General features: G+C 42.3%; 1 protein-coding gene across 1 annotated transcript in view; it reads right to left on the reverse strand.

Moving 5' to 3' along the window:
* The window catches only part of VPS39 (VPS39 subunit of HOPS complex), a 45,576-nt gene that overhangs the window by 8,617 nt on the left and 16,938 nt on the right, over positions 1-20,021 (reverse strand). The window contains exons 4-12 of the mRNA NM_001206244.1: positions 19,802-19,844; positions 18,317-18,411; positions 17,261-17,359; positions 16,578-16,670; positions 13,987-14,170; positions 8,628-8,748; positions 8,395-8,515; positions 3,813-3,942; positions 2,387-2,529 (exon numbers count right to left, since the gene is read on the reverse strand). Of these exons, the coding sequence (NP_001193173.1) occupies positions 2,387-2,529; positions 3,813-3,942; positions 8,395-8,515; positions 8,628-8,748; positions 13,987-14,170; positions 16,578-16,670; positions 17,261-17,359; positions 18,317-18,411; positions 19,802-19,844 (1,029 nt within the window). The remainder of the gene's footprint in view (positions 1-2,386; positions 2,530-3,812; positions 3,943-8,394; positions 8,516-8,627; positions 8,749-13,986; positions 14,171-16,577; positions 16,671-17,260; positions 17,360-18,316; positions 18,412-19,801; positions 19,845-20,021) is intronic.

The following is a 20,021-nucleotide window of genomic DNA, read 5'->3' on the forward strand; positions in this document are numbered from 1 at the left end:
AATACCTTCAAATCAGCTCACACCTATCCACCCTGATCCCACATTGGCATTTATCAGGGATCAAAAATAAGATGCCTACCAAATCACCAGATACAGTAACAATGATCTACTATTTACTACACACCAGGCACTGTGTGTAGTGAGTGTATTTTAAATCTAAAACAAATACAGGTATTATTAGCCCCATTTTATAAGCGAAGAACCCAAGGCACAGATGTTAGCTACCTCATTAGTAACAGAGGCTGACTTCAAATTAGGGTCGGATTCCAAAGGGCTTGTTTTTATTTTTTTTTAATCAACTTTATTGAGGTATGAGTTATATACAATAAAATGTACCCCTGAAAAGTATACTATCAGATGCACTTTGACAGATATATACATGCATGTAGCCACCACCCCAATCAAGGAACAAAACATTTCTACTACCCTTTAAAGTTCCCTTGTGCTCCTCCCAAAGAATCTCACCCACTCCCTATATAACTGATCTGATTTCTATCACTAATGATTACTCTTTCTCTATTTTAGAACTTCAAATGGGCTTTCCAGGTGGCTCAGTGGTAGAGAATCCACCTGCCAATGCAGGAGACACAGGTTTGATCCCTGAGTTGGGAAGATCCCTTGGAGGAGGGCTCACTCCAGTATTCTTGCCTGGAAAATCCCATGAGCAGAGGAACCTGGTGAGCTACAGTCCATGGGATGGCAAAGAGTCAGACTGACTTAGCGACTGAGAATGCATGCTTTCTAGAACTGCATATAATGGAATCATTCAATTTGTACTATTTTGTGTCTGGAATGCCAATGGTCTTATTTATTCTACCATCTCTCTGGCACAAGGCTGATGTCAATTACCTCCACACATTCCAAACTCAGTGGAGAAGGTCGGGGAAGACTGTGCTTGGGGTCCTAAAGCTAAGATATTGGAAATAGAGGGTCTTCTGTGATGCTACATGCTTGGGACACTTTCTGCCCCAGGAACCTTTTTCACTTGGCTCATGGACTGTGCAGTGTGCAGAGAGAGGCAAGCTGGTGTGCTCTTTGCAGGCTGCCAGCCAACCATGGAGCCCAATGTCAAGCAAGTGCCAAGATGACAGATGCCTGAGTGGACCTGTGGGACACCCACTGACCCAGAAGCAGGTAGTGGGTAGCTGGCTTACAGTTTTCCTAGCAATACTTATGCCCCTCCAGGACACCCCTTACAAGTCTGCAGAACACTTATGGGAAAAAATTTTAATAAGTTCTCTGACTCTGAGTCAGAAAGGATGACATGGTTAGATAGCATCACCAACTCAGTGGACATGAATTTGAGCAAACTCCAGGAGATAGTGAAGGACAAGGAAGCCTGGCATGCTGCAGTCCACACGGTTGCAAAGAGTAGGACATGACTTAGAGACTGAATAACAACTGACTCTGAATGGGTGCATAGGAAAGAAATAACAGCCTTAAGCACAGAAATTTAGGGTTCAGAGACTTCAATGGAGATATTAGTTTTAGTGCTGATCTGAAAATTTCACTTATCTGCCTGTAACAGTAAAGTGAAAATAATTTAAGTCTAAGTACTCCCTCTAAAAAAACATGTTATAGAAGAATACTTAATGACATGGAAGGACTTTCCTAATATATGGCTAAATGCTTTAAAAGTAAGCTATAAAACAGTATATATCTTGATATCCATTTGCAATTTAAAAAATCGGATAAATAAATAAACAAAAATTATTCACAAGTACATATTAAACTCTAGAAGGACAACACTAAAATGTTAATTACTTTTCTCTGGGTGGTAGAGCAATAAGCGATTTTTTATTTTTATTTTATACTTTTCTGTGTTTCCCAAGTTTTCTGCATAGAGCAGGTATTTTTTTCCCTAAAATATAACTTTTCCCCCAAAGTTTCTTTAAAACGCTTATTCTTTTCAATCAATTAAACTTTTCTCTTTTTAGTTCCTATAAGAGCTTAGTGTGAATCTACCAGGAACTGAGTATGCTTCCTGGTACTAGGATTTGGCAAAAAAGAGCTCTAATCTATTGTTATAACCCAACAGCCAATACAGGAGACCTAAGAGACACGGGTTCAATCCCTGGGCTGGAAAGATCTGTGGAGGAAGAAATGGCAACCCAGTCCAGTATTCTTGCCTGGAGAATTCCATGGACAGAGGAGCCTGGCAGGCTACAGTCCTTGGGGCTGCAAAGACTTAAGTGACTTAGCAAAATGTGCATTCTACAGTTAAGCAAGGAGGTGAAACAGAAAAAATGCACCCCCCTCAGACTTCTACAGTGTTCACTTCTGGAACATCTGTGGCGTTAAAGAAGCCTCCCCCTTCCCTGCCATAGAGAAGCAGGTACTGAAACTCCCAGGTGAACTCTTCCATATGCTTTGGGATCACACCTACCTGTGTCAGGTAGTCAATTAGAGCTAAGTGAGCCTTCTCCAGCTCAGCCCCAGACAGCACAGGCAGTGGGTTAGGATACTGCAGCTGCTTCCTGTAGTCTGTGGGCAGCAGGTCTGGGTACAGGCCCATCACATGGGTAGGATCTACATGGAAGGTGAACATGATTCCCCAGATAGAAGCACAGCAATTTAGAGAGAAACTAAAACAAGACTATCACTACAGCAAAATAAGTTCCAGATTGACTTTTTTTTTAAATGACTCTTAAGTTTACAAAAACTCAAGCTATACACATATATTTTGAACACTAAACATTATAATGATTGCACGACGCTATTCTAAGACATATATAGAATTAAAAATGAAAATTCATTAACTCACTAAAAGTAAAGAAGTAAAAGGAAAACCTGATAAGACAGTGAAGCTGAAAAGATCACTAGACTTAAAAAATAAGAAGTGTGTGTGTGTGTGTGTGTGTGTGTGTGTATAAAGGAATATTAGTAAAACAAAAACACCAGGCAATAGGCTATGGAATACACTGGTAGCATATATGGCAGAAGATAATAGGTTGATTATATAAAATTAATTCACACAGATTGGTTTAAAAAAACATAGGATTTCATTTGATTAATGGGCAACAGACATGATGACAAGAGAATAATATAAATAAAGGGGAAAAATCTAATCCTGGCCAATCAGATTCCTTTGATCTTGAGAAACAGATTTAAGGATGACAAGCAGTATGGCACACACCAACATATACTCAATCTGACACGCTTCTTTTACGTAATGTTGATACTCCTCCACCATGAGGTTCCCTTGTGTGTTCCCTTGCCCTAACTTGGAAAGCCCTTGTACATCAACGGAACATGGGGAGAAGTGATCACCCTAAAAGGCACTAAGACTTCTGGCTAGGTCTCTTGGATCACCAACTCCAGGAAAAGCCAGTCACTCTGCATAAGGACATTCAAGCAGCCCTAGAGAAGCCTGTGTGCTGCAACTAGAAGAAGCCTGCACACCACAACAAAGACCCAGCGTAGCCAAAAAAAAAAAAAAAAACCTACTGTTGTATCCTACTAAGCTCAGGTCAGTGACTTTTGTCTAGAACTGCAGTCAATAATCTGATTACTAGATGACAAAATACACGTCTGTTGTCTCCAGTGACTTTCTGTTACCTTCCTCTAATGGCAAGGGCAAAGCATCCTGGAAAACTGGAAGTCTGTGTATGTGAATGAAACCAGAGTCATAAGATCAGGGCTGTAAATATATAGTCACATGGCCACCCACAGGATCCTGTTAAGTACAAAGACCAATCTAGATGAGGTTAACTTTCCGCATTCTCAGAAGTCTGATATCATTTCTCCCCATTCTTTCCAGTTTCCCCTCCCTGAGTGTAGTTCCTCATCCCGAGGCCATACCCGCTTGTTACCTGTGCCAAGTTTAGCAAAGACCTGCATGGACTCATCAAAACGCTTCTGGCAGAAGAGGTTGAAGGCATACAAGTTCTTGATGTGATGGATCTGTTGCTGCTTTTCACTGTCGGAATCATCTTTCATTTCCTAAAAAGAGAGTAGAATAGGGAGGCGCTCACTCACTCAACCAACATTTTTTTAGTATCTACCAGGTATCAGACGATATGCTGGAACATGTATATGCCAGAGGGTACAAAGCAGTCACGTGGCTCTGACCCACAGATTGCCCTTACAGTCTAATCATAAGTAACTATGCAATGAAAACACATTAGGACTTCTACAAAATACCTGACCAGTACTCCTGAAAACTGTCAGGATCATGAAAAACAAGGGAAAACTAAGAAATTTCCACAGGTCAGAGGACACTAAGAATGTGTGACACCTAAATCCCTGTGATTTCTGGATTTGAACCTGGAACAGAAAAGGGGACAATTAATGGGAAAACTTAGTGAAATCTGAATGAAGTTTAGGGTTTAGAGAAGAAAAACTGAAACAAAGCAGAGTGAGTGACGATAGAACCACGTGGGCGGGGTGTTCAGGTCAGCCCAGTGTGAACAGTGGGTTCAGGAAGGTTCCCAGGAGGAATGTAAGCTGAGACACAAAGGACGAGCTGGAGCTGGCCAGGTGAGGGTGGCAGGTGACAGATGGGGAGGGGAGGGCATCTGAGGCCAAGAGGACAGCACATGTGCAAGACCCTAAAATGACAGAGAGCATGGCGTGCTCACAGGACAGAAGATGTTGACCATAGCTGGCATGATGTTCACAGTCCTGTTCACAGTATAAGCCAAATATCTCTGTTTCTTCCTTTAACCTTCCCCCTCTTCTATCCTTCTTAGCCTCTTCTATCCTTCTTAGCCAATCTTTACCACATTTAACTTCTTCCTTCAAAATGTCTCTCCACGTTTTCCCTTCCTTTCTTTTCCTCTTCTGTTGCTGTCATCCTAATCCAGGCCATCATCGGCACGTGGCTGTGCTTGGGCTAAGCTCTTCTGTTTGGTGCTTTAAAGGCTCTCAAAGCCTGGCACAGTCTCCTTACCTAGGTTATTCCCGTGCCAGTCAGAATGGGCTCCAAGTGTCCTAGAAATACTCGTTTCCACACTTGTTTTCACTTCTAACTTCCCCAGGCTCTGTAACTCTCCCTGTTTCAAGCTCCTGGTCTGACCTATCTTTAAAGAGTCCAACCTTAGGATTCTTTTTCTGGCCTAATAGCAAAGTTCAGTATGTAACTGCCCTCTGAAAGTTTCGTGTATGTCCTCTGATTAATTTAAATGAAAGGTTCCTCAAGAGCCAAGATGACATCAAGCAACCTTCTTTTGTCATAGAGCAGAACACCTAGTAAGTACAGGCCTAGAGAAGAGAAGGGAAAAAAGGAAACCCACTTTCTTCTCTGTTTCATCCGAAGATGAAACAGACAACCAGCAGCAGAAAGAACACTGAGAAGACATTCCTGTTAAGAAAAACGGATGCTAAAAAAGCCATGTGCTACATAATACCCTTTTCATAAAGCTCAAAAACTAGACACATACTCAAGCACACAAATATTTGTAAAATACTATCAAAAAAAATTTAAGGGCATGATAAACACAAAGGTTCACTTAAGAAGACTTTCTTCTCTCTCCTTGCTATTCTCTGGATCTCTGCATTCTGTTGGGTATACCTTTCCCTTTCTCCTTTGCCTTTGCTTCTCTTCTCTTCTCAGCTACTCGTAAGGCTTCCTGAGACAACCACTTTGCCTTCCTGCATTTCTTTTTCTTGGGAATGGTTTTGGTTACCACCTCCTGTGCAATGTTATGAATCCCCGTCCATAGTTCTTCAGGCACTCTTATCTACCAGATCTAGTCCCTTAACTCTAGTCATCACCTCCACTGTATAATCATAAGGGATTTGATTTAGGTCATACCTAAATGGCCTAGTGGTTTTCCCTACTTTCTTCAATTTGAGCCTGAATTTTGCAATAAGGAGCTGATGATCTGAGCCACAGTCAGCCCCAGGTCTTGTTTTTGCTGACTGTATGGAGCTTCTCCATCTTTGGCTGCAAAGAATATAATCAATCTGATTTTGGTATGGACCATCTGGTGATGTCCATGTGTAGAGCTGTCGCTTGTGTTGTTGAAAGAGGATGTTTCATATGACCATTTTGCATTCTCTTGGCAAAACTCTGTTAGCCTTTGCCCTGCTTCACTTTATACTCCAAGGCCAAACTGGTCTGTTACTCCAGGTATCTCTTGACTTCCTACCTTTGCATTCCAGTCCCCTATGATGAAAAGGACATCTTTTTTGATATTAATTCTAAGAGGTCTTATAGGTCTTCACAGAACCGTTCAATTTCATCTTCTTTGGCATTAGTGGTTGGGGCACAGACTTGGATTACTGTGATGCTGAATGGTTTGCTTTGGAAACGAACCGAGATCATTCTGTCATTTTTGGGACTGCAATCAAGTACTGTATTTCAGATTCTTTTGTTGACAATGAGGGCTACTCCATTCCTTCTAAGGGATTCTTGCCCACAGTAGTATAGTGGTCATCTGAATTAAATTCACCCATTCCCGTTGTTGGACACAACTGAGCGACTAACATTCCTGTCCATTTTAGTTCACTGATTCCTAAAATGTTGATGTTCACTATTGCCATTTCCTGTTTGACCACATCTAATTTACTTTGATTTATGGACCTAACATTCCAGGTTCCTATGCAATACTGTTCTTTACAGGACTGGACTTAACTTTCACCAAGAGATATAACCACAACTGGGCATCATTTCCGATTTGGCTCAGCCTCTTCATTCTTTCTGGAGCAATTTCTCTGCTCTTCCTCAGTAGTATACTGGACATCTACTGACCTGGGGGGTTCATCTTTCAGTGTCATATCTTTTTGCCTTTTCATACTGTTCATGGGGTTTTCAAGGCAAGAATACTGAAGCAGTTTGCTATTCCTTTCTCCATTAGTCATGTATGGGTGTAAGAGTTGGACCATAAAGAAGGTTGAGCACCCAAGAATTGATGCTTTCGAACTATGGTGCTGGAGAAGATTCTTGAAGGTTCCTTGGACAGCAAGGAGATCAGTCAATCCTAAAGGAAACCAACCCTGAATATTCATTGGAAGGACTGGTGTTGAAGCTGAAGCTCCAATACTCTGGTGACCTGATGCGAAGAGCCAACTCATTGGAAAAGACCCTGATGTTGGGAAAGACTGAGGGCAGGAGGAGAAGGGGACGACAGGATGAGATGGTTGGATGGCATCATTGACTCAATGGACATGAATCTGAGCCAACTCAGGGAGATGGTGAAGGACAGGGAAGCCTGGCGTGCTGCAGTTCATGAGGTCTCAAAGAGTTGGACATGACTTAGCGATAGAACAACAAAAAAACACAAAAGTTAGGATAATGGCTGTGTCTGGAGCATAGCCAGAGGGATGGGATGGGGAGGGATGTACCGGTTACAGAAGTTATTTTGGGGGGGGTTAGGTGGTGGGTTTATGGGTATTCATTATTTTAAAAATGAAAAATAATTTAGGGCAATAAATGAGTGGGGAAAAAAACAGTAAGATGCTAAAATTAAATGGCGCAAGAAAGAAACAATCTATGGGATAGTAAATGTGTCTAAGTAATTAAGACTGGATTTTTGTTTTCAGTCTAGAACTTATACACCCAAAATAAAAGTTCCTCTTCAAAAGTATCCACCACATATGATTATAATCATTGTATTCCAAAATTTATGATCACTGTTTCCCTTTCAGAAATAATTTATAAGATACTCTAAAAACTGAGTTTTCCTACTATTACCTTCATAACAATTGCTTCTCTTAGTAAATTAGCACTGTCTGGTATTAATGCCTAAGTGAGGCTCAAGATGACTTTCAGTTGTTTCAATAAATTCAAACCTACTCTTTCGAGATGACAATAATCACCACTAGGGATGTTTTAAAGAATAAGGCAAGACTTGAAAGTCAATCTTCAAGAAGCATGTTGGCAATAAGAGCACCACTGAAACAAGAGCACGGTCACTACTCAGCCAAGAGCGCGAGTAGCATCCCATGTGAACATTCAAGCGGAGTGACAGCCTGAGGACTGGGGCCCTGCCGCAGGCAGCAACCTGAGGCGGGTTCAGAGTCCCTCAGGAAGGCCTGCTTATCCAAGCCCAGGAGCCTACTTGTGAAAGGGACTCGGGGAGGCTTTGGAGCTGTTGCATTCAACCAAACTGTAACCTCGACAGTTACGATTGTTATTTTGCTGTCTGTCTTTAATTTTTCAAGGCCATACCACATCTATTCAATTATTGCACTGTCCTATTAATTCTATGAAATACTATTAGTATAATTGGCATTCATTCTACATTTGATAGAGACAGTGAGATTACTTAGAGTTACATAACATAGATACTTTTATGGCAGGGTCTGATCCTGAATCCAAGCCCTCTGACTTTCAGTTCTGTGCTTATTCCACCAGTCCAAGCAAAACATGAACATCTAAACCAAAATCACGTGCCTTGAAGAGTGATGAGGAAGGCAAACTCACACCCAAATCTCAGAAACAAGACTTACTGCGAGCTGCAGAGCCAATTCAAACTGCTTGTCCTGGAGAAGCTGTTGGATTTGGGTCGCCATGGGGACTGGAATGAGTCTCCAGACAAAGTGATTACTGGCCACATAGATAATGTTTGATCTGGAGACAGGGGTAAGAGGATTAGCAAGAGAGGGCCAGTTTTATGATGACCCAGATGACTTTAAAATTTTGGAACAAGATGGCAGCTACAGTAAAGAAAGGAATTCCTTACCCGCCCGAAGTAATGAAACGGGGTCTTTGCAGTTCAATGCTCTGGACCAGAAGCCTCGGCTCAAATGTCCGGATTTCCACATATCGAGGCAACACTGCAATGATGTAGGGAGGCTGGTGCTCTGCGCGAGAGAGAACATGTTGAGTTGAGGTTCTCTCTAAGGCTTTAGATTATAGATGTTTCAGCTTCTCATTTCTAAGCTGCACTTGGATCTCCAAGTGGTCCACTAGTCAAATACCAAGCCAGGATCCTGTACTGTGATATACAAAAAAAAAAAAAAAAAAAAAACTGCTTGTCTCAGTGACGCTAAGAGAAATCTCCTGCACAAAAAGGATGCATCTTAGCTTTGCTCAGAGTGACCGGACTCCATTTCTACCGTTTCCCTGAGAGGACTGGGTGAAAGTCAGCGGCTCCTTTCTCATCAGTCACGAAGCCAGGCCAAACCAAGGCCAGTGGCAGCTCCCCTAACGAGTCAGTTGGAGAACAAGGTGACATAACTTCTTTTCATCCTCTTAGGAAAGGCAAGAGGAGGGCAACTTCTTTTAATTTTTTCCTGAAAATTATTCTAAAGAGAAAAATCCACATTTCTGGTCTATGCTATCTCTGCTTGAGATCATCACATTGAAAAGATGCAAAACTCCACGTGATGCTCAATGGATCACAGAGAAGGCAGCTGGATGGCATTCTCAGTATAACCATTTTCTTACAGGAGGTAATGAGTGTGTCAAATTCATAGGAACAGAAAGTAGTATGGTGCCAGGGCAGGGGGAGAGGAAATGGGTTGATGTTTAATAGGTATAGTTTTAGTTTCACAAGAGGAAAGGCTTTGAAATCTGCACGACAATGTAAAGTAAAGTAAAGTGAAGTCGCTCAGTCGTGTCCAACTCTTTGTGACCCCATGGACTGTAGCCTACCAGGCTTCTCTGTCCATTTTCCAGGCAAGAGTACTGGAGTGGGTTGCCATTTCCTTCTCCAGGGGATCTTCCTGACCCAGGGCTTGAACCCAGGTCTTCCACATTGCAAGCAGATGCTTTACCCTCTGAGTCATCAGGGAAGCTCAGCACGACAATATAAATATACATAATTCTACTGAACTGTGCACTTAAAAATGGTTATAGTGACAGATTTTATGCTATGTGCTTTTTCTAGCTACAATTAATTTTAAATTAGTAAAAAAAAAAAAATGAACCTCTAGTTGGGCTCCAAAATCACTGCAGATGGTGACTGCAGCCATGAAATTAAAAGATGCTTAGTCCTTGGAAGGAAAGTTATGACCAACCTAGATAGCATATTCAAAAGCAGAGACATTACTTTGCCAACAAAGGTTCGTTTAGTCAAGGCTATGGTTTTTTCTGTGGTCATATAGATGTGAGAGTTGGACTGTGAAGAAGGCTGAGCGCTGAAGAATTGATACTTTTGAACTGTGGTGTTGGAGAAGACTCTTGAGAATCCCTTGGACTGCAAGGAGATCCAACCAGTCCATTCTGAAGGAGATCAGCCCTGGGATTTCTTTAGAAGGAATGATGCTAAAGCTGAAACTCCAGTACTTTGGCCACCTCATGCGAAGAGTTGACTCATTGGAAAAGACTCTGATGCTGGGAGGGATTGGGGGCAGGAGAAGAAGGGGATGACAGAGGATGAGATGGCTGGATGGCATCACTGACTCGATGGACATGAGTCTGAGTGAACTCCGGGAGTTGGTGATGGATAGGGAGGCCTGGCGTGCTTCGATTCATGGGGTCACAAAGAGTCGGTCACGACTGAGCAACTGAACTGAACTAGATGGCATAATTATTATATAAAAATTTAACTTCAAAGAATATATCTATAAGAATAGCTTCTTGGTGTGATTAACTTGCTATAAATTTACTTTCTTGTCATTTACTTTCAGATAAAAGGCCTTTCATATTATACATGCTATTCATACTCTAAATGAATAGTACAATAAAAGTTCAAAACCAGAAAGGAACTCAGAAATGAGGAAACTGAGGCCTTAGTAATTCCTTCATCAGTTGAAATGCTAGTTATTATGTTGATATCTTTCATCTCACCAAAAAACAGAAGTAAATAACATATTTTCCTTTTTTAATGCTGGCCTCATCTTAAAAAGCTATTACAATTTTCAGCAATTATCCTTCAAATAAAAAATAAATAAAAAATTTTAAAAAGCTATTATAATTTTTTTTCATGTTAATTTATGTAACTATGTAAAACTTCTGTCCTTGTAAAATCTGGCCTACTTTAATGGGGTCTAATTTAACAAAAGAAGCAATCTATTATAGAAACCCTTTTGGTTGTCACATTATGTCATTCATTCAGAGATGGTTTGAATCTGAGTCGTCAAACAGGGCAGACTGGTTGGCATCCAGAAGGCACATGATGAAGGGCGGACAACAACAGTGACTCTTCTGACAGCAACCACTTACTAAGAGGCTAGGATGTTTCAGGCACTGCTCATAGGGAACCAAGACATGAGCACAGAGCTCACAGAGCTCCCACAGGAACAGAGGAGACAGACAACTCATTGCATCCAGTGGGACATGCAGCTCGCATGACAGAGAAACCCGAAGGGATGGTAGGAGCGCCCAGGGGGAAGTGACTAATTCCGCCTGCGGGTCGGAGAGGACCTCTGAGAGGAAGTGTCACTGAGCAGGGGACTTGTCATAAGAGCAGGATGCTGCTGGGCAAAGAAAGGAAGAGGCAACAACCAGACGAAAGCACAGGAATGGGGAGTCTTTTCCAAATGACTGGAGCAATTAGGAAGGAAATCCAAAAAGCAGGGGATGTATGTCTACATATGCGATTTGAGTTGGGAAAGAATCTGCCTGCAATGCAGGAGACCTGGGTTCGATTCCAGGGTTGGGAAGATCCTCTGGAGAAGGAAACGGCAACCCACTCCAGTACTCTTGCTTCTTGCCTGGAGAATCTCATGAACAGAGGAACCTGGCAGGCTACAGTCCAGGGGGTTACAAGAGTCAGACACGACAGCGACTAAACCACCACCATGGCTGATTCCCTTTACTGTACAACAGAAACTAACACAACACTGTACAGCAACTACATGCCAATAAAAATTAAAATTAATTAATAAGATAGTACAATAAAAAAGAATGACTGGAGCCAAGGTACAGCAGTGAAGAGGAGAGCAGAAATACAATCCAAGTTAAAATGGACTCCATTCAGGATGAACGGAGAAATATGTACATCAACATATATATACTATCAGGTATAAGATGGATGATAGCCGGTGAGAAGCTGCTGTGAAGCACAGGGAACCCAGTCTGGCACTCTGTGATGACCTGGAGGGAAGGGATGGGGGGAAGAGAGGGAGGGAATATATGTATAATTAAGGCTGATTTGCCTTGTTATGGCACAAATCAATACAAAAATTAAAAAGAAACAAAAAAATATGTACTCTATTCAGAAAGCTAAGTCTTCTTCCTGTTGAAGGGTATTCTCTCACCCTACCTAGGAAGAATGTGTCCTCCCTGCTCATGTTAAGCCCCTAAACTTGTGAATATACATAACCTTTTTGTTGTTCAGTCACAGTCGTGTCTGACTCTTTGTGATTCCATGAACTACAGCGTGCCAGGCTTTCTTGTCTGTCGCCTATCCCAGAGTTTGCTCTAACTTATGTCCATTGCGTCAGTGACGCTCTCCAACCATCTCATCCTCTGTCTTCCCCTTCTCTTCTCGCCCTTGATCTTTACTAGCATCAGGGTCTTTTCAAATGAGTTGGCTCCTTGCATCAGGTGGCCAAAGTGTTGAAGCTTCAGCATCAGTCCTTTCAGTGAGTCCCATAAAATACTGACCTTTTGCTTTATCTTCCTTCTGGTCTGTTCATCTCTAGTCAGCACCAGAATAACGGCTGACGCTTTTATGAATTCTACCATTTAGAAATCTACTGGCCTCTTGGACCTGCGCGTGGACCCCTAACAACTGGCCCCCTCCTCATCCCTCCATAATCTACCCCACCTGTTCCATCAGGTCAGTTTCTGGATGCCTGCTCACAAACCAGCATGTCTTCTGCATTTATGCTCATTTTTTCCTGCTTAAAATGAAAGAAATTTTCCTTCAAGCTAGATCTTAAACTCCCTGCCTAGTCTAGTCCAATTTTAACAAAAATTCTTACTGACTAATTGAACAGTGAACTTCCCCTTTCTCAACTACCAAACCTCAACTCATCCGATTTCATACCCGAAGCAGCGTCTCATTTTGTCTCTTTTCCCAAGATGTAATCCTGGCCTCACGAGCGAGGGCCCTTAAAGACAGCAGGCTGGTATGCCCCTCCACAGAAGTAACTAAAATATTTAATATTCACTCTCCCAACTAAAAATGAATTGCTGCGAGCGCGGTCATGGGCTTCTAGGCAGTATCACTGCATAGTGCTGGGAGCCTGAGGCAGGCACAGGAGCAGAAACACCTGATGTGTGGGGCAGACATACTTTGAATACAATCTGTAGCCTCTAAGCTACAAAAACAAAAGCAGCAATAACCACCACATCAAAAACCTTTTAATGCTGTTATACATACCATAGGACTAAATAATTTCCAATAGTTTACAAGCTTAGTCTATTTGGCAGCAGACAAAATAAAACCATTAAAAAAGAAGGCAGGGTTCCCTGGGGGCTCAGTGGTAAAGAATCTGCTTGCCAATGCAAGAGACACGGGTTCAATCCCTGGTCCAGGAAGATCCGACATGCTGTGAAGCAAATACACCTGTATGTTACAGCTACTGACCCTGTGCTCTAGAGCCTGGGAACCACAACTACTGAAGCCTCTGGACCTAGAGACCCTGCTCTGCAACAAGAGAAGCCATGGAAATGAGAAGTCCACGCACAACTAGAGAATAGCTCCTGCTTGCTGCAACTAGAGAAAGAAAAAAAAGCCTGCATAGCAGAGAAGCCCCAGCACGACCAAAAATAAAAAATAAATAAAAAATTTTTTTAATGAATGTAAAAGAAAAGGAAGTAAAAGATAAAAATAGCAGTGGACAATCACTTCCTAAAATGTGCAATTCTGTCTACATTTTCCCCCCTTTAGTCAGAAGTTGGCAAAACCCAGCTTCCTACAAAAGCCACAACAGTCTCCTTTTTTTGTGGGGGGGCCACACCGTGTAGCATGTGGGGCCTTAGCTCTCCGACTGGAGATCAAACCTGTGTCCCCTGCAGCAGAAGCATGGAAGTCCCCAGAATATCCCATTTTTAATAACCCAGAAACCCTTTTCTACTTACAAGAAGGGGAACTGAGAGCAAGTGACGCTGGAAACCAGTCTGCTAAAACTCTGAGTGGAGCCCCAATCTGCGAAAGTGGCATGGCCCCAGCCCAAAGTGGGAAACAGCAGCCATGCAGGTCTTACCCATGGCCACTGGGATGTCTGTCCAGTTCAGGGCACACTTCTGCGTGCAGATCCCCTCCTCATTGAGCACCACAGTGAGATCATCCTGACCCACAGCTACTTTTCCATCCGCCAGAGGTGCAACTAAGGGTTCCAGCTGTTTTCCTGTTGGGAAGAGCTCTTTGTTGGCCCCCTTTCCATCCACCTACAGGAAGACACAAGTGAGTCACCCAGCATTCTCCAGCCAGAGGTATGAACAAGGAGGGACGGCCTAGAAAAATCAAGTTAAAACCCCAAACCTACAGAGGCCAATAATAGTCCTTATTTGGCATAAAGAAATATTATAGTCTGTTATGACAATTTTTGAACCAGTTCTTTTTTTCTCTAACATGGAGACAAGCATCTAGCTCGGCAGCTAACAGTGTCAAGTGCTAAAGTAACTGGAACTCTCATACGATGCTGGTGAGAACACAAAATGGTATAGTAGCTTCGGCTGTTGGCTTCTTATAAAATTAAATATACACTTACCGTGGGACCCGACAATCCCATTCCTAGGCATTTGCTCAGGAGAATTGAAAAACCCATGTTTACATAAAAATCTGTGTGCAAATGTTTATAGTGGCTTTGTTTATAATGGCTAAAAATTGTAAACAACTTTGTCCTTCCATGCAATGGAAGTCATAAGAATATACTGACCCACACACAACACAGATGGATGTCAACCGCATTATGCTAAGTGAAAGAAGCCAGGCTCAAAAGGCTACATACTGTATGATACTATTTATAAGACATTCTGGAAAAGGCAAACTATAAGAGAAGAATAGATCAGTGGTGACTAGAGGTGGGGGTGTGGGAGGAAGGCTGATGTCAGAGGGAGAGCATGAGGAAATTTCTTGAGGTGATGGAACTGTTCTGAATATTTTTTTTGGCTTCAAGGTATGCAGGATCTTAGTCACTCCCTCGATCAGGGATTGAACCTGAACCCCCTGCAGTGGAAGCGTGAAGCCCTAACCACTGGGCCACCAGGGAAGTCCCCAGTTCTGAACCTTGATTGTGGTGGTAGTTACACAACACTAGGCATCTGCCAAAACTCAGAACCACATATCCAAAAGAATGTTACTGTATGTAAATAAAGGAAGTAGTTTTGAATAAACTGGTCCTAAAGCAAGATTCCTCACCCTCAAAACACTCCACTCTCAAGAAGGAGACAGCACACCTAAGGCAGTCAGAGGAATGAGAGCCCTCCTCCAACTTCGGCTCCGGTCCCCCAGCCCGCACAGACTCCTCTCCGGAGCCTGTCTGCCCAGGTGCTATATACTGAGTTACAAAGCACTAACTCACCTGGTGGTGGCGGTTTAGTCACTAAGTCATATCTGACTCTTGCAACCCCGTGGACTATAGCCTGACAGGCTCCTCTGTCCATGGGATTTCCCAGGCAAGAATACTGGAGTAGGTGGTCATTCCCTTCTCCAGGGGATCTTCCCAACCAAGGGATAGAATCCACATATCCTGTATTGCAGGCAGATTCTTTACCATCTGAGCCACCAGAGAAGCCCAGTAACTACCTAGGAGCTTGCAGTTCTGATGCTGATAAAATGAGGCCAGCCCAAGAACATAAATATGGAATGAATACATTCACTAGATAAACAATGAAGAGCGAACACAGCCGAAGTAGGGAAGTAGGAGGTGGGGAGAATCTAGGATTGATTGCCAAGTCTAGATTACGAGAGGGGTATGAAGATAAGGAATTTATATTATTCTATAAAATGAACAGTATACCAACCTGGTCTACATACATATGCACACTGGAGGGAAAAAAACCAGTGTTGTGGATATTTACCACATAGGTTAAGAGAAAAAGCAGGTTACAAAACAATGTGTATAAAATGATATTTTTTGTAAACATGGAAGATGCCCATTACTAAAAGGTTAACAGTGAGTGGGAGAATTATAGATGACTTACACTTCCTTTACTGTCCTTATCTATTTTCTTATTTTCTATAATAAAAACAAAAGGCTTCCGAAATTAAAAAAAAAAAAAAATGAAAACAATTTTTACAACAAATATACTATAAGATTTGGGAAGGCAAGAAACTCAAAGTCTCAAAAATACTTAAGTTACTATTAAAATCAGGGCGTTTCCTGGTGGTCTAGTTGTTAGGATTCAGTGCTTTCTCTGCTGTGGTTTGGGTTCAATCACTGGTTGGGGAACTGAGATCCTGCAAACCAGGCAATGCAGCCAAAATTTTTAAAAAACTAAAATTAGTATATAATTCCTAACACGGAAGCCTCAAGACAGCAGCCCATGCTAATGCTACTGGACAGAGCCAAGCAGTCCTAATTATCTAGATACAGCATGTGGATAATTCACTATGTAGAGAACTGAGAGTTGATGCTGTCTGGCTTAAGATACATAGACATCTTATTTGCAAAAGACATTTAGAGCATGGAAAAGAATCAAACATACAAACATAAACCCTGTTACAGCAAAACTCTACCTAACACAGTCTCTCTACCTGCAGTTCAGAAGCATATAATCATCTCCCCCAGGTAAATTCACAGTCAACTTCCCCAAAGTAAACTGACGATATTTGCAAAATGGTAAGGTTTACCCTTATTAGGTAGTAGTCTCTCTTGAAGCCCACACAGATAGAATTTTCGCACCATGCCATGGACTTGGGCACATCCGGTACACTAAAGTCCCCCTGGAGAAGAAGAGCAAGTGTTCAACTGGAAAGATGTTAAAGGGGAAAAAAAAACAGGTGACCTTCCTGTTATTCTACTCCCATTCTGCAAAATCACCCTCACCCTCCTCTGAATACAATTCTGTTAGCACAAGACCAGGAAAGCACCCATAATAAAATATGATGAAATGGACAAGGTGCATTTAAGAAGGCTGGTGCACTGGGATGACCCAGAGGATGGTATGGGGAGGGAGGTGGGAGGGGGGTTCAGGATGGGGAACACGTGTACACCTGTGGCAGATTCATGTTGATGTATGGCAAAACCCATACAATATTGTAATTAGCCTCTAATTAAAATAAAAAAAGGTGAAAACCCATTTTGATATAAATCAATCTGTAGAGATGTAGGGCTGTGCTTCCCTTGCCTCTGAAGACCAGGAGACTGACAAATGTGCACGAGTAACTCTTAGGTATTCAGAGCGGAGCATTCATCTGGGGAGAACACTGGGTTCCTGGGCTTCAAAGGAACTGAACAGCCAATCTTTCAAGCTGTGGGTCAACTTAGCAGCAGCTCCAACCCAACCCACAGACCAGGTAACCGTGGACTTTACCTGCAACTCATGAAATTCCCTGTCTTTCCAGAAATAGAGCTGCAGCTTCTTTTTCACGGCAACACACATCCGCAACACCTCGTCCCCAGTCTCTGCGTGCTGGGAAGAGATACCCAGAGCAAATGAGGATGCGTACACTGATGACTCCAGAACGCGGGGGCGACTGATTCAGAGATTTTCTACCTTGAAATGGCTACTCATCTGAACATTCCTGTCATACAAACTCACGCTGCCAGAGAAGCTGAGCACGGCGCACACCATTCTCTCAAGATGGACTCACACCCAGCGTGCTGAGGAGCGTGTCCTCCCCATGGGCTGCTAGTGAGAGACACCGGCCCCAGCAAACCTCACAGACAGAAGTGGTTTAGAGAAGAAAATCTACACAACTGCTTCCTCCTTTTTTCCTTAAATGTTTCTTGCTCATGGCTGTCAATACCCGCAGGGGCAGGGATCAGCCTGTGGCAGTGACGGCAGGCCCGTTTTCAATCCTTTAAAGGAGCTGGGGTGGGGGGGATAGAAAATGCCTACATAAAGCAAACCGTGCAGTGTCAGTGTAGACCATAAGTGTTAATAAGTGATCAAAGCTGAGTTAGAGGGGTGAGGCAGATTGTGAAGAAGCTAAGAATGATGAGCTGGCAAAAATCGGGAGAAATGTCTTTTCTAAACAGCGAAAACTCCCTAATGACGAAGACTACAATGATACATTTAAAACATGAGTCAATTAATGCCACAGAGCTATGTTCATGTACTGTCACAGTCCTGATTCCTCACTAATGGTTTGTCCATGGCAAGTGTTTTCGGCTTTGGCTAGCTGCCTCCTGAAATACAGCGGTCCGTTGCTAATTAGCACACAGCCAGGGAATACGAATATTCTAGCATCAGGTCACATACTAAGGGGGAGGTTTCTCTAATATGATCCAAAATCAAATAGTCTCTTTGGAGCCTCTGCTGAGTTTGGATATCAATATTACATTCTTCCCATCTGCTGGGAGGGATGGTGAGGAAAGACTGTATTGATCAAAGCACAAAGTCAAATTTTATCTTCCTTGCACTTACCTGAAGGTCACATGTGAACAATGATGCTCCCTTTGCCTTGGAAACCGTAGTGATTTGTTGAAATGTCAACAGGTCATGGACGTAAATATTATTTTCTGTTTGGTAGGAGATAAAAACACCACTATAAATTATCACAATTCTCTAGGATAGCCAACTTCAAGACAAAAAAAAAAAGAACTAAATGGCAAATGTTGGTTCAAGACATTATCTTCAGTTTCACTAACATGACTTATTCTGGTCCATGAACAGGTCAAAAAAACAGGTAAGAGGTCACTTAGTCTTCTAAACTTGGATATTTTGTTTCTTTCAATTTGGGCTAGCTTGAGTAAAAGAGCTCTTTAATTTCCAAACAGCACTCTTACACTTGGTCTTTCTCAAATCTGGAAACTCCGGATGTAATATTTGTACAAAAAATTCCTTTTAAAACTACTCACGTTAGGAGGCTCCAATAAGAGAAAGGAAACACCCTATGGATTCTGTAAAAATACATGGCGAGAATTTTTTTTCCTAGCAAAGCAAGCACAATAATTTCACTTGGGCCTTCTAGCTAGTTTTAGGTACTTTAAATGTTTCTCTCTTGACTAGAAACTAAGTTTAAAAGGATTCTACTATTCAGGCCCTGGGCTGAACAAACAGCATGAGGCAAGTTTCTTCTGCTTGTCAAGAAAAGGCCTTTCTGGCCACCTCCCATGAAACTGTGGCTTTTCAAACAAGGCCTTTAATAGTCTGGCCCTGATCTCTCACCTGTCTCTAGCCACTCTCCACCATATACCTGAAGTTTGGCCACATCTCAGGGCCTTTGCTGAAGCTGTCTCCTCTGCCTTTAATGCTCTGCTGACCTCTGTCTTCCTGCTAAAAATTCTAATCACCCACTAGACACTGCTGCCCCTCCTGTTATTAAGACCCTGTACTTTTTATAAATTTTCACTGGGGCTTGTGTGCCTGCATGCTCAGTTGCTTAGTCATGTCCGACTCTCTGCAACCCTATGGACTGTAGCATGCCAGACTCCTCTGTCCATGGGATTCTCCAGGCAAGATACTTGAGTGAGTTGCCATGCCCTCCTCCAGGGGATCTTCCCAACCCAGGAATCAAACCTGGATCTCCTGCATTGCAGGTAGAATCCTCTGTTAAGTCACTGGGGAAGCTCGACTGTAACTTATCACACTGTAATATGAGTACTTTCTGTCATTTTGGTCTCAGAATCAGAACCTAAGTTTTAAAGATGGAAACCGTGTCTCATTAAATTTATCTCCCATGTCTAGAGTAAGGCACAATATATACTGAATGAATGAAATGACACTTCTTGGAGAACAGAGCTCAAGATATGGAGGATGTACTTTACCACCTGTGTACCCTGCTGTATCTGGTGAGGAATGTGTCAGTTTCACTGTTAAATAACAACTATCAAATTAACCATGAAAAGGTTAATCAGCACAGTTTCTGTTTCTTGCTATATGAAATACAAATGCAACCCCTTTTCTTACCTAACAAGCTGACCAGAATCTTAAACTGGGAGACCACATGGATCTGGAAAAGAGCAAATCGTTAGATTCAGTTAAACATTTCTGACAAGGTTCAGCGAATGTTCATTTTAACTAAAACTAAAAAGGGACTAAAAAGCCAACATCAATGGCAAGGATCTGACTTATATGCAATCACAATTTCTGCTCATGAAAGAGGATTTCAGGTATGTGATGGATGGAC

Source organism: Bos taurus, chromosome 10, assembly GCF_002263795.3.
Source record: "Bos taurus isolate L1 Dominette 01449 registration number 42190680 breed Hereford chromosome 10, ARS-UCD2.0, whole genome shotgun sequence".
Classification (NCBI taxonomy): domain Eukaryota; kingdom Metazoa; phylum Chordata; class Mammalia; order Artiodactyla; family Bovidae; genus Bos; species Bos taurus.